The sequence below is a fragment of the Lactuca virosa genome, chromosome 9 (genome assembly GCF_052849685.1).
Source record: "Lactuca virosa cultivar CGN04683 chromosome 9, Lactuca_virosa_CGN04683_v6, whole genome shotgun sequence".
NCBI lineage: Eukaryota > Viridiplantae > Streptophyta > Magnoliopsida > Asterales > Asteraceae > Lactuca > Lactuca virosa.
In genome coordinates this window covers 9,791,682-9,807,213 of record NC_136434.1, presented here as the reverse complement: position 1 = coordinate 9,807,213, position 15,532 = coordinate 9,791,682, and the positions used below count along the sequence as shown (strand labels likewise).

The 15,532-nt window shown below is 34.0% G+C and overlaps 1 protein-coding gene and 1 long non-coding RNA gene across 2 annotated transcripts; one reads left to right on the top strand and one right to left on the bottom strand.

The window, feature by feature from the left end:
- The first annotated feature begins 10,080 nt into the window (after positions 1-10,080).
- LOC145135520 (uncharacterized) lies at positions 10,081-13,473 on the top strand. The gene is made up of 10 exons (XM_079069784.1): positions 10,081-10,229; positions 10,836-11,159; positions 11,255-11,332; positions 11,466-11,570; positions 11,715-11,780; positions 12,046-12,150; positions 12,295-12,360; positions 12,641-12,706; positions 12,862-12,921; positions 13,192-13,473. Exons 1-10 carry the CDS (start codon positions 10,083-10,085, stop codon positions 13,348-13,350), a joined length of 1,176 nt encoding a protein of 391 aa, XP_078925910.1. The 5' UTR covers positions 10,081-10,082; the 3' UTR covers positions 13,351-13,473.
- Positions 11,914-13,320, bottom strand: LOC145135521 (uncharacterized). Its single transcript, XR_013719869.1, has 2 exons — positions 13,207-13,320; positions 11,914-12,634 (listed from the first exon to the last, which is right to left on the bottom strand). It is a non-coding gene; the product is annotated as an uncharacterized LOC145135521 (long non-coding RNA).
- Positions 13,474-15,532: the final 2,059 nt, after the last annotated feature.

Below are 15,532 nucleotides of genomic sequence, written 5' to 3'. Positions count from 1 at the left end.
TTGGGTCGTTACATGAATTAATATGTTTATTAAACTGTGAATATGTCTTATACATGATATATATATATATATATATATATATATATATATATATATATATATATATATATATATATATAAAGAAATCTAAAATTTAGAAAAAAGAGAAAATTGAGTTTATCAAGACATAAATCTATTTTTTTAATTAAAATTTTGTATATTTTGCTGCAAAAATAAAATGGTATGTATTAAAAATAATTACCAAAGAAATGAGAACTATAATATTTGTTTTATTAAGCTGTGAATATAACTAGAAAATGTCATTAAATTTACTATTAGTCCAACAATGGTCCTACGACGGTCCGACGGCTGTCCAACAACGAGTGGCAATTAGTTGTAAATTAGAGAATATAAATTTTGTTTAATATAATATTAATATTTGATAAATCCAAAATGCTCTTAATGAAAACGTTTAAAAAAATGGTTCTTAGAGTTCTTAACTTTTTTGGGTTCTCATTTGAACCACTCACTATATATATATATATATATATATATATATATATATATATATATATATATATATATATATATATATATATATATATATATATATATATGGTTACGTTCATGTGAGACCATCATATTTTGTGAGACATGGAGACACAATCTTACCCATTAATTTTGGAGATAATTTTTTTTAAATGCAAATTAATGAAAATTTTTGAATTTTTTTTAAAATATTATTTTCGTCATTTATTTTATCCAAAAATAAATTAATTTAAAAAAAATAAAAAAATAACCGTTTTTTATTTTCAAAATATACGTGAAATATTATAATAGAATATTATATTGTAAATATTCAAATTGAATTTTTAGAATGTTAGAATGTTAAATATTCTACTAGAACATTTAACTATAAATATTCAAAAAATTCAAATAGATATTAGAATATTCTAACAAATCTAACAATTCAAGCAGAATATTAGAATATTTTAACATATCTACCAATTTTAGTAAAATATGAGAATATTATAACATTCTAAATATTCGATTTGATTATTTACAGTGTAATATTCTATTAAAATATTTCACTTATATTTCGAAAAAAAAGTGATTTTTTATTTTTTTTAATTATTATTATTATTATTATTATTTTATAAATTAAATAACGAAAATAATATTAATTTTTTTTTTGGATAAATGAAATAATGAAAATAATACTTAAAAACGTCGTGGTGGCTTAAATGAAATACACAAACTTATCTTGAGTTGCCACCAGTGTTGTAAAACTCGTCGAGTTGGCCGATTACTCCTTCGAGTACTTGCTACTCGGCCCCTTACCGAGGTAAGTTACAAAATCTCGAGTACTCCTCGATCGGCCCTTACTGAACTGAGCAGTGTTGTAAAACCCAATCAACTCGGTGATTAATATGTATAATATACTTAATGATTTATTATTTAACACACACACACATGTGATTATTACTACATATACATCTAAAATTTTCAGTAATTATTCACAAAGTGAGACCATAATGTGTTTTTCAGTTTTTGTGTATTCACATGTATCTAATTTTGTTATATATTTGAATCAACCTATGATTTTAACTTATGATTTTGACATATATAATTTCCCTAAAATTATTTCTACATGAATTACCGAATCCGAGTACTCCCCGAGTACTCGCTACTCGGTAGTCGGCCGAACAGGTACCGAGTAACGAGTTCTACAACCTTGGTTGCCACGTCATGGTTCCTCCCCACCACGTCATGACTTACCTTAAAATGCCAAAATTGGAAAAGTTTGAAGTACCTCGGGATCCGGGTGTTACATTTTCATTTTTTTTTCCGATAAAGAATAAACTCTTAAACTTGAAAAAATATTGGTTTTTTAGAGAACCATTAATAATGATTCTCTGTTGAACTTTTTTCTCTCTCTCTTTCTCTCTTTCTCTCTCTCTCTCTCTCTCTCTATATATATATATATATATATATATATATATATATATATATATATATATATATATATATATATATATATATATATATATATATATATATATATAGAGAGAGAGAGAGAGAGCTAGGTTCAAATGTTTCTAGCAACTATTGTGTGCCTAAATGCACCAATGAGAATTCAAGAAATAATAAATAATTAAATAAATTATTAAAGGGTATTTTGGACCTTTTGTACTTTTAATTAAGGAAATCATTTGATTGAAATCTTGCAATTAAGGAAATAAAGTAAATATATTTGACCTAGTCTCTCTCTATCTTATATCCTCTCTTATATTTCCTACGGTTCTTCTTTTTCACCTACAGGGAGGATGAAATCAAAATGAGGAGGCTGTTACCTTCGCTTAAGCCGCCAAGAGACACCCCCACCCCCCGAGGATCGATGCTGATGTCTACCCTTCACCTTCGTTTCCTGCCTGGTACACGTCTTGTGTTTCCTGTTATCTCTTTCCTCACTCTTAACGACTAATCCCTTGGCTCCAATCACCATTGATGCTCTCACGCCTTCCTCTCTGTATGCTGGAGACGAAGGTCCAGGACACCTTGCGTCCCTCTGTCGTAACGTAGAACAAGATGCTTTGATGGCACACGTCTTACACCAACAATTTTGGTTTTTATGGTTCTATGGTCGTTTTCTGTCTTCATCAATAACTCAATTTCATCTCCTTTTTATTTTCAATTTCCCCCTTATATTGTTGGTCCACCACATGTTCGATGAAATGCTTAACAAACAATACTGGGTTAAACCTGATAACAATGAATCCAGTTTCCTGTCTGGTACACGTCTTGTGTTTCCTGTTATCTCTTTCCTCACTCTTAACGACTAATCCCTTGGCTCCAATCACCATTGATGCTCTCACGCCTTCCTCTCTGTATGCTGGAGACGAAGGTCCAGGACACCTTGCGTCCCTCTGTCGTAACGTAGAACAAGATGCTTTGATGGCACACGTCTTACACCAACAATTTTGGTTTTTATGGTTCTATGGTCGTTTTCTGTCTTCATCAATAACTCAATTTCATCTCTTTTTTTTTCAATTTCCCCCTTATATTGTTGGTCCACCACATGTTCGATGAAATGCTTAACAAACAATACTGGGTTAAACCTGATGACAATGAATCCAGTTTCAACTATTGACTTAAGATCTATCCACATGATGGAAACTGGAAAGGTGAGTGTGGTGTGCAGGGGAAAACCTTTCCCAACTCGACATTTCCTACCTATTATCCTTCTTTGTTTATTTCTTCATAATTTATTTAATGTAGCTCAACTTACTGGTTTTCATTCAAATTAGTTCTCAAGCTATCATCTATGATTGAGTTTGAGTTTTTATTTGATTGATTTTGTTGTAGAGTCAAGTCAGGGGTTGTTGGTGACAATCAATTATACGAGGGCATTACTGAATCATCATTATAATGAAAGAGTGAAGCAGGTCGTACTAGACAGGTAAAGCCACTAAAACACTCATTAAAATCATTTTGTTGACCTGTAAATTCTTTCAGAATGAGGGCAATATTCTTTTATAATAAAGAGGGCTTTAGTTTGACGAAGGCTAATATTCTTTCAGAATGAAGAAGGGTAATATTCTTCACATGTAATCCTGCAAATTGATCAGACCTAGACAACCAAAAAAGCCACGGAAGCTTTAATTTTATTCTTTTACAATGATATTGTTCTCTAAGAATGAAATCGAATTTTATTCTTTAATTTTTTTTTCATATCAGAATGCAAACACGTGTTCATTCTATGAGAATATAAATATTACATAAAACATGTGTTGCTAGTAATTTTGACAGAATACATTTATACATGCTTTAGAATGTTTATGCATATAGAAGAAAAGACTATGATTTAAGTTCATTCTGTAAGAATATTATTGTTGTATTCTGATAGAATTGTAGTTAATTATTTGTATGTTTAATGTGCAGTTGTTACAAGTTTATCACTACAAATTACTTGGCAATGAATTTCTGGTAGCAATGGCTTGAAGACCTGATGTGAAAGGCTTGAAGAATGAATTAAAGAATGATCACACTCACTGTTTTAAGAATGTTGTTATTTTTTTTAAGAATTATACTTGTTATTCTTTCAGAATGTTTGTTATTATTCAATGAATCACAATCATACAATGTAATTATTTGGTATATTATTATTTCAAGAATCGATTTTGTGTAGTCTTTCAGAATGTATTTACTAGTTTATGGTTGGCATACTGTCATTCTGACAGAATAAAATCGAAAAATATATTTAATTTTAAAAACAAAAGAAATTAATTATCCCTAAAAATCCAAAAATTTCCTTTTTTAATATAGGTTAATTGACTAATATGCCCTTATGCTCAAATTTGTGTGATTATATGGTACATGTTATCCTATTCTACTATCATAGACCCTCAGATCATGACTTTTGATTATATTCCATCCAATGGTCCAGATCTGTGCATTCTGGCACACAATAGTTACTAGAAACAAAATAACCTAACCCTATATATATATATATATATATATATATATATATATATATTGTAGCACCCGAGTCACTAGGTATGAAGTTAATGATTCATTCTATTTTAATTCAAGTAAAAAGGTGGTGGAGGACTCGTGAGTACGTTGGGCGTACATTTGTTACGCACGACGTACTCCTTGCATGCACATCATCGGGTGATCCCCGGCGTACGCTAGGCGTACTCAAGTCAGAGGCAAACCCTAATTTTTAAGGTTTGCACCCTATTTAAAGAACTTATGTCCCTCAAGTCTGTTACCGTCTCAGCCTCTACTGCCCTTTTAGTGTCAATCTCGAACCCTAGCCTTCTTGAGTGCATCTTTGAGCTTACCTTGAGTGTTTTGGTGTTCTTTGGTGGTTTTGAAGAAGAAGGAAGTTTGGGAAGAAGCAAAAGAGAAGAAAGAGCTTGTAGATGCAGAGTTTGTGCACCATTTCTAGCCTATTGAAGGTATAAAGTTTGAACCTTGATCATTGCAACCTTAGATCTAGGTTTAGGGTAGAATATGACATCTTTTGGTCCCATAGTTTGGTATCTTGGAGTATGAGCAACTCCAGGCCACTTGAGATGTCCTTTTGGACTCTTGGAAGTGTTTTAAGTCATAAAAATCGGACCTTGGTGGTTAAGACTCAACCATGCAAGTCTTAGTAACCATCCAAGTGAGTTAATGGACTTAATTCATGGTTTGAGCCCCATCCATGCATGCAAAAGCATAAAGTTTGCAACTTTATGGCTTAAGACGTTATTTTGAGCTTGGAACTAAGTTTTGGACGTAAAAGTTGAATAGAATAAGACTTGGGAATGCGAATGGGCTGACTGGCCAGTACGATGGGCATACTCTAGAGTACGTTGCGCGTATTGGGTCAGTGTCCCGACTCCGGATGGTCATTAGCGTACGATGGGCGTACGAGTCGTGTACGCCACGCGTACACAGTCTTTGGGCTCAGATTTTTTTTGGGCTCGATTAGTGTTGGGATTTTGGACTTGTTTAGGTTGGGCCTCAGGCCCACCTGTTGTAACAGGACATTTTTGCGCCTAAGGCCATGTTAGGTGTTCTTGGGCCATATTGGGCCTTAGAGGCCTTATAGTACGGGCATGATAGATTAGGATGGCAGAGGAAGTAGTAAGGAATGATTTCGAGGACGAAATCTAATTTAAATGGGGGGGGGGAGTTGTAACACCCTGTTTCGAGTCGTTTCTTAATTCGGGGTTGTGACCCGAAGATCAACTATAATGAGGCTTCGGGCTTTGACGAAAGAGAGGTTTAGACCCATTTGGATGTGGGTAATGTAGATTATGTGATCCAAGAGTTTGGTTTGTGCTTTGGAGCTCGAGGTTATAATGGTAAAAGTGATGGTTCAGACTTTTTATTGAATTTAAGATTTAAGTTCAGATACTTTTAAGTTGAAGGAAATTAGATGAGATTGTAGAATTTCTCATTACCTTTCCGAGCATATAAAGAACGATGAAAATGGATTAGGGATGTGGAAGTTATGACCTTTTGAAGTTACGAAAATTTTGGGTTAAGCCGAGTACGCTGGGCGTATAGGGCGTATTTGGTAGGATTGATCGCGGAGGACAACCTGGTACGCCAGGCGTACCAGGAGTATGTTGGGCGTACGCGACCCATACTCAAACCCTAATTTTGGGTCTTGGGCCCTATTTGAAGGCCTCAACTCATTTCCAACCCTCCTTACCTTCTGCCTCCACCATCTTAAGTTGTTTCCTCAAAACCCTATCCTTATTTGAAAGATTATTGAGCCTTTGAATGATTTTGGTGGGTTTTTGGTGCATTTGGAAGAAGAAGAAGAACTCATTGGAGAAGTGTTGGTTGTCTTGGAGCTTGTAGATTCAGGCTTTGTTCACCTTGATCTATCTTCTGGAGGTAAAAAGTCTCAAACTTGATGGTTCATTTGTTAGATCTTGCTTGTGAGTGGGTTTTTGTGCTTTTTGGTCCCATGAGTTGATTCTTGAGAGTAAATGCCACACCAAAAGTTTTAGGTTGTTCATTTTGATGTTGTGAGGTCCCTTGTTCATAAAGTTTGCATCTTGATGGTTGTGGACCAACCATGCATGAGTTGTTGACCTCTTGGTGAAGCTAGTAGACTAGATCTGGGTTTTGGGTTTCTTGGAGCCATGGAAAGGCATAAAGCTGATAAATTTATTGATTAAGACACCCATTATAACTAGATCTGAGCCTTGGATGTAAAGTCCTAATGGATTAAGCACTTTTAAGTGAGTCCTTGGTCATTTATTATGTTAGGAAGCTTAGTTGGGTGTTGGGATTTATTAAGTCATGATAGGTCATAAAGTCAGGAACTTTAAGACTCTAAACGTCCATTAGGCTTGAACTTGAGGATTTGGACATTTGGTCTTAAAGGAATAAGACCTAAAAATGGAGTTTTTGGATTTCTGCACCGTACGTTGGGCGTACTGGAGTAGTACGTGGGGCGTACGCACCAAGGTGCCATAATGGGCTATTTTTTGGCCTTAGGTCATCTGGTTTTTGGGCCATGAGTTGTTGGGTCAAATGTGGGACGGGTAAAATAGTCTTTTACCCATTAATATGATAGAGTATGAACTGGACCTTGGACTTTGGGAAATTGCCTTAATTATTAATTAGGGATAATATAGATGTGTTCAGTGTGAGGAGCCCGACAACAACAATGCGTGTGATTAAGTTATCTCTGGATTGAGGTGAGTTTGCTCACTATACTGTAGGATATTAGGATTGTATGTTCGTGTTGTCTTTGTGACTCTTATTGTATGCCTGTATACATGTTTGCTATATGTATGTGGGGTGAAATAGACTCGTACGGTTGAAAAATATCGATTGAGTTGGAATAGAATTGGGGGTGAAATAGACCCGGTAAAACCTTAAGCTGACATTTGAGTTGAAATAGACTCGGGGGTGAAATAGACCCGGGGGTGAAATAGACCCGGTAGTGTCTTGAGCTGACGTATATGTATGGTATGCGGTATTTTGGGGAACTCACTAAGCTTTGTGCTTATGGTTTCATATTCATGGTTTCAGGTACTTCCGGTTCGAAAGGGAAGGACCCGACATGACTGCACAACATCCCCCAGACTTTATTCCACATTTGATTAATTGTGATTTTTACTCTGATGTTTAAATACTATTTTTCACATCGAATTATTTTATGAATGGAATGTTATATGAATCAGTGTTATTAAAATGAAAAATTTACTCCGAATTTTTGGGACGTTACAAAGTAGTAACTTCATAAATTGGTATATTTAATCCATTAGAAATCAACCATAGGAAAAAGGGTGGATTTGAAACTAAATGAAAGTGCTTTTTAATCTTGGTTCAAAAATTGTTTTCTGTTTTGTTTGCTTTAGTTAAAAGTAATTTAGTTAACTGTTTGGTTGAAATTAAATTTTTTCTGAACTTGCAAAATCAGATACCCCCCTCTCCAAATCATAGTTATTTTCTTTAGTTTAATTAGTAGTAATTATTTTCTTGTTAGAAATTATGTTCTCCGTGTTCGACTCCTTACTTACTTTACTATACTACTACGCGACTAGATACATTGCCTAATTGTATTTTAGCTGGTAAAATTAGATTGGATTATAAATATTAAAACTGTTAGTGCATAATTAAAACACATCTCTTTCTCACTCACTCACTCTCTCTCTCTCTCTCTCTCTCTCTCTCTCTCTCTCTTCTTACAATTATTTTTCATTTAATTTTTTTAATCTACATAAATACCAACCATCTTTAGCATTTTAAAATAAAACCAATAATTATATTTTCTCTCAAATTCACTTAAAGTGCCTTCATCTTCCTCTTTAGAAACATTTCAAGTTTTGTTGTAAGCTGTGATCGAGGTTGGTAAAGCATTACAAACAACGTATGGCGCTTTACGCAACGATGAAGCCAAAAGTTCTCAACGAAAATCACGAAAATATATAAAGTGAGTTTTTGAAGTTGCCTATCAACGTTTGATGCATGACTACTTTGATGAGCATGTGGTTTTCAAGGGTACTATTTTCGAAGACGGTTTCGAATGCTCAAACCTTATATTAATGCATAGTTGAAGATTTGTCGAAAGATCATCGATTTTTCCGGCAACGTCCCGATGCAAGACGTACAGTAGGTTTCACTCCACTATAAAAATGCACAACCGCACTTTGTCAAATAGCATACAACATCCTTGTTGATGCATTGGATGAGGGTTTGATGATGTCCGTAAGGACTGAACGAGATATTCTTCACGGATTTTGCAAATTTGTGATTAGGATTTATGGTCCATGATATTTATGTACACATACACACAATGACATCATGCAATTGCAAATTCATCATGCAAGCGTACAAAACTTTCCCAGGAATGCTATGAAGCTTAGATTGCCTCCACTAGGCATGGGAAAATGGCCCTACTGCACACCATGTCAATATACATGATGTGATCTTGATCACCCGATGGTCATACTTGAAGTAGTGGCCTCACAGGATCAGTGGACATGCCCATGCCTTTTTTGGTTATCCTGGTTTGCTTAATGACATCAACATTCTTAATAGGTCACCGCTATTCAACGATATATATGATGGATATTAACCAATTTTTTATTTTCAAGTGCATAGAGCGTCATACAAGTACGATTATTATCTTGTTGATGAGATTTATCCAAAGTATGTTGTATTTGTTAAGTCACTTTCATGTCAAAATGATACTAAACTATTAAAACTTTAAGAAACCTTAAGAGAGAGCTAGAAAATATGTGGAACGAACCTTTGGAGCTCTTAAGAAACGTTGGCACATACGGAAAAAAGCCGACACTTTATTTTTATGAGAGAAAACTTAAAGAGGAAATATATGCATGTATCATATTACATAAGATGATTATAAAAGACGAACGAAAGCAATATGTGAGTATAATGAAAACAAGACCATTCCCAAGACACAACCAATATATATCGATGGCGAATAGTACATTGAAAGAAGAATTGAGATACATAACAATGAAACGTGTCACTATCTTTCTATAGACTTAGTGGAACATATTTACGGAGTTAAAAACATTGATCCAGTAGATGATTTGGAAGACGAATTCTCCGATGACGACTTCTTTTAGCATGTTTTAGTTATTTTTTTTTGTGTTTTTAAGATTTTATTTTTTGCTATGTATTTTTTTTATTATAGTTAATGTAATTTTAGGTTTTATTTAAATTAAATTGTTTAAATAAAAAAATTAATATGACATGTCGTGGTGACCATTTTTTGTGTGGCAAAAAACAATAAAAGTGTGGTAAAATTGAGATGAAATTGAAGTAGCGTGCCATAAAAAAAACAACCATAACTCCACTCCCTTCAATCTTATACATTTGAAGAAAAATAATATACTACTCATATACTAAAATGCTTATAGTCTTATACTTCTATTTTAATATTTACATAGTGTCTCAGTTAAATTTATTAAGATATATACATAATTTATTTGGGCTAATATTGATGATACAAAAAAGAAGTTGTAAAAATATTATAATCTATATAATTATAAAAATTAATATATGATATATAAAGTATTTTTATTCTATTAATAATAAGCGTGGTCTCATCACTCATGCGCTGGGCATACTTTGTTGCATGTACGAACAGAAACACACAGAAGAACACAGGCGACCGATTGACAATTGTTGTAACTTGTAACATTCGAATCCCCAAAATCCCACTCCACATTTCTACTAAAACCCTAAAATATCAGTACTCCGTAAGCTTCTCTCCGTTAATCTCTTAATTTCTGCTTCACTTCCACTTTACTGAAGATTGTTTTCACATCATCACTTGTGTTTATACATTCGTATCAGTCCAATCGTTACCTTTTTATTGTTTTGATGCAGAAGCGTATTTCTTCTTGATAATAAAATTGGTACCTGTTCTTCTTTTTTGCACGTAGTTAACGATATGTCAAATTAAATACTTCCTGCGTTTAATAAGAAGCTACATGTCGTACATGAGAAATGTTAAATTTCATAAGTTTTTCAATGATTTGGGTGTTTGATATAGTTTATCTTTGAAGAATAAGTTTACAGCAAAGGAGTAACCCCTCGGTCTGCAAAGTTTTTTATAAACACTTGACTGCTATTCTAGCAGTAATTATGACTGCTTAAGCGGTCTCCAATGGGTTGAATGTCCCCTCATAGCTTCAATGATATGGGGGTTAGTTAGATTTCACATTTCCAGATGAACTACTCAATGTGAAATTTCATATTGTTTACATTTTCTTTTTGTTGATATGAACTGTAGTTATTTTCTTTACTATAGAAGCCTGGCCCTTTGCTAATGCAGTTGATTTTAACAATTGTCATCCATGCAGTTTTCTCTCTGGATAAATATGGATGAACATGTTGTTCAAAATGATTGCGATTTGCAGTTGTCCTCATCTACTTTAGAAGGAAATTTCAATTATGCACCTCATTTAGCTGAAAGTACTTTGTATCAGCACATAACTAAAGCAGAAGACTGTGATAGCTACTCTGCTCCTCAATGGATTGGATACCAGCAGATGCCTCCATACTATGTTGAGTATCTTGTAGGAAATGGGATCTCTGATATGCAAGGAGAAATACCACATGACACTAATGGAATCGGATGCAGTTTTACATCTGAAGAGTCTTTTCTGAGCATGGAAGCCCATCAGGTAGACCCACATATGTGTATATTCATAATGATTGATTGCCATATCATGAATCCTTTCTTATGCATTTCATACAACATAATGTCATATGTCAACAGGTAAGACAATCAAGGTGTCAACATGAAGAAATACTGGCGAACAATTTCAGAAACACACAACATCAAATATGCTATCAGGTCACTTAAAAAAGTCAAGTTGTCTCTAGTACATGATGTCAGACATGAACACATCTATCTATGTGTATACATTTTTATGATCATTGCATATTTACATTAATATCTTATTCAGCTATTTCATTATCCTTGACAGAAGCAAGGGCCAGAAGAAGGGCTAGATACTGCTGCTCCAAACATGTCAGGCATCACCACATCACGCAGGACATATATGAGACAGAAGGCCACTGATGCAGATCGTGTAAGTCTGGTTCATATCTTGTTCTTCATATTAGCATATTATATCACACCTACAAATACAATACCAATTTGTTTTGTTTTCTGATCACTGTTACCATGTCCAAATAAAAATGCTTTCGAGTTTATTATTTTTTGTACTTTTCAGCGTCGCAGAACAAGGATTGCAGCATCACTAGATGCATTGGAGGATTTGCTTCCACAGTCCAAAGAGGTAATATGGATGGGTGTTAATGTGTTATGCCACCTACTAATTATGTTGGGTCAAATGTGCATTTATGCAACAGCATTTCACCTTTTCCCAGTAAACAATTTCAGAAACACACAACATCAAATATGCTATCAGGTCACTTAAAAAAGTCAAGTTGTCTCTAGTACATGATGTCAGACATGAACACATCTATCTATGTGTATACATTTTTATGATCATTGCATATTTACATTAATATCTTATTCAGCTATTTCATTATCCTTGACAGAAGCAAGGGCCAGAAGAAGGGCTAGATACTGCTGCTCCAAACATGTCAGGCATCACCACATCACGCAGGACATATATGAGACAGAAGGCCACTGATGCAGATCGTGTAAGTCTGGTTCATATCTTGTTCTTCATATTAGCATATTATATCACACCTACAAATACAATACCAATTTGTTTTGTTTTCTGATCACTGTTACCATGTCCAAATAAAAATGCTTTCGAGTTTATTATTTTTTGTACTTTTCAGCGTCGCAGAACAAGGATTGCAGCATCACTAGATGCATTGGAGGATTTGCTTCCACAGTCCAAAGAGGTAATATGGATGGGTGTTAATGTGTTATGCCACCTACTAATTATGTTGGGTCAAATGTGCATTTATGCAACAGCATTTCACCTTTTCCCAGTTAAATGCTTAATCATGTAAAATGTTTAAAACTTTTACAAATTTATGCAACTGACGCACAATATTTTATAATTTGATATTTGTCCCTTTGTTGAAGATGAAGGAAGAAGAATGAAATTAGGTGAAAGTCCGCTACATTTGTCCAAAAGCAACACCCGTTTCACTTAATCGCCATTTTTTTTTTCTGCAGGGAAACAAAACAAACATAGTTGATGACTGCATAGAGTATATAAAGTATTTGCAGCTTCATATGAAGGTGAGTGACTGTTGTCTTGCAACTTAACAAAACCCCTAAACTCTTATAATAAGATGATTGATTGCCATATATGTACAATAAAAGTGGTCTAGTTTCCGATAACCCAATCGGGTGAATATTAGAAATCATGAGTTTTAAATCTCTCAATGGTGCAGGAATTGAGTCAGAACAGATTGGTAGGGGAACCAACTTCCAATCACTTAACTTACCTTGAGGTATCTCTAGCTATGGTCTTGTACTGTCTACTGTGTTTGTGTTTTGTATGTATTTTTTAAACTTTAAAAGGACTTTTTCAAAAGGAGTTTTTAAAAAAGTGTTTGGATTACAAATTTTATTTATGTTTCAGTCAAAAAAAAACAAAAAAAAAAGATGGGACAGGACAGGGTTTTGCTTGTCAGTGCAAAAAGACGAGAATGCCCTCTTCATAAAAACAATCAGAAAAGGGCCTGGTGAAATAAAATAATAATTATAATTACAATGGACAGGGATATGGTGCTTACCTTGTTGATGAAAAGACTGCTACTGCTAGTGGACCACTGCAAGAGATGCTTGGAAATTTGATGGAAACAAGTCCCTCTGCAGCAATTAAGCTGCTAGAGAGTCGAGGTCTTTACATGATGCCTATTAATGCTCGCTCCTCCTAACTCCTAACTCCTAACTCCTAACTCCTAATTCAACATTTGAGATTTCAACAAAACACCAAACACTTGTTATTTTGTTAATGTTCTCTCTAAATTCTAAAACTAAATCCTACTTGTCTTTTACTACTTTTGTCATGCACTTCTTATTCTAAAACTGATACTCCCTCCTATCAACAAACAATATGCTTAGAGATAGTGATACGGTTTAGGTGGATGGGATGGGATGGGCAACCTTAATATATATGTATTCCACATTTTGCCCTTTAGTCATCATAAGGTTGGGGTCAGTTTGGGTATTATTGCATGATGCAGGGATATTGTGGGGCTTTGCCAAGTTGGTCAAACCAGATGCTCAGATAAGCTAGCTTGATTCTCTTGCAATTTTAAGTCAAAACAAATGGAATCCAGATAGTGTGGTAAGTGGTAAGGTCATCTCATCTTGAAATATATATATATATATATATATATATATATATATATATATATATATATATATATATATATATATATAGTAAGAAGAAGTAGAGAATAAATTAAGGACCACAAACAAAAGTAGTCCCAAATAGAGGACAAAATAAAAATAAAAATAAAAATGAAAATGGTACTAACCAAACTACTATTTTGTTTGTATCCCTCACCGTTCACCCCTTTTGGCTTGGCTTGCCCACTGTTCCAACAAAGGGTCAACTGGCATTTGTTCTGGTTCTTGTTCCCCCCTCCTTTTTCCTTTTAACATTGCCCCCAACCCCAATCCCAACCCCAACCCCTCCCTTTCTCCAACTTCAAAGCATCTGGTTAAGTAATATGTCTGTTTTTAGATTTCTTAAGTATAATAATAGTATATTAAATGTGATTCACCTTTTTTTTTTCCTTTATAAAAAGTAGGGCTAAAACTCATGCTTGATCTTTAACCCACGCTTTATTTATACGTTATTGGCGATTTTCCCTTTGGTTTTGTGTTCACAGTTCTTTAGTAACTTAATTATGGTTTTCCGTTTTATATATATGGTAAGTAAATTCAAATATACGCTATTTTGTTTTTTGTTTTTTTTGTTAAAAATAAAATAAAAGCTAATTTTTTGGCTTTGTGTTTTGAATTTTTTTTTTCTTTAATGTTTTAAGAAAGTTGTAAACTTCATAGAATATAAGATAGGATAAGCGTTTATGATTCTGAAAAATGAAAAAACTGTCCACGAAAGATGAGCCTTTTAGTGTATTCACTTTCATGGTTAACAAAAAAGTGGTCATGGTTCATGAGGAAGCCAAATATTTGACGTTTTGATTTTACTGAAATTAATTTCCCATTTTGTTCTGAGAAAACACATGATTCTATTAGGTATATTTGAAGGAAAAAAAAATCGTTTTTTTGATGTAAACTTACCTGAAAAATTATTTGTAATACTCTTTTACATGTCCTTGTCATCTTAATTTTTTTTTCGAAGTAGCCACAAGTAGAACGTGATAGGGCTCGTTACCAAGTCACAACTCACAAGTGTATTTGCAAAATCCAAATTTTCGTTAAACTCTTACGTTCTGATCAATTTATGATAAAAAAAATGTGATGATTTTTCTAAATTAACTTTTTTTCCTAATAAATTCAAATACAAGCCAAATGGGGAGATAGAACTATATAAGGCTTAAGGCTTGGTGGCAAAAAGTTTTACCCAAATTGAAGACGTTGACATTCATGAGACCTTTGTTCTGATGGAAAAAATTGTGACAGTTAGATGTGCAACAACTAAGGCACATCTAACTGTCACAATTAAGGCAACAATTCAGCCCTTCTTGACTCGAGTACGGATCCTCTTCTTTCAGTAGTACGGACCCATACTACCTTCCACATCTATCCGTACTTTCCTCAATGATTGCTTTGACTTCACCAAGTCCCTTCTACTACCATTGCTTGCTGCACTAATCTCATCCTAGGCTTACCCTAGGGTAACTCTCCGACCTACTCTCCACCATCAGCTACATAAGGAATCCCTGCTACCTTTACCTAACTAGCTTGCGAATACCATTATATATCGCTAAGATCAGATGATTCTTCGACTGAGAGATCCTACCCTACAACGGTTGGACTCAAACAAGAGCTGCGCAATAGGGCTAGACCTAACCTTCTGAAATTATTTAATCCTTACAATATGTAACTTAACGTATTCGTTCACTAGTTAGTTAACGATAGCTA

Coding starts and splice junctions, on each gene's coding strand:
- LOC145135520 (XM_079069784.1), top strand. CDS start 10,083: ATGCGCTGGGCATACTTTGTTGCATGTACGAACAGAAACACACAGAAG. Junction 12,707..12,861: donor ATTTGCAGCTTCATATGAAG/GTGAGTGACTGT, acceptor TCAATGGTGCAG/GAATTGAGTCAGAACAGATT. Junction 12,922..13,191: donor ATCACTTAACTTACCTTGAG/GTATCTCTAGCT, acceptor TACAATGGACAG/GGATATGGTGCTTACCTTGT.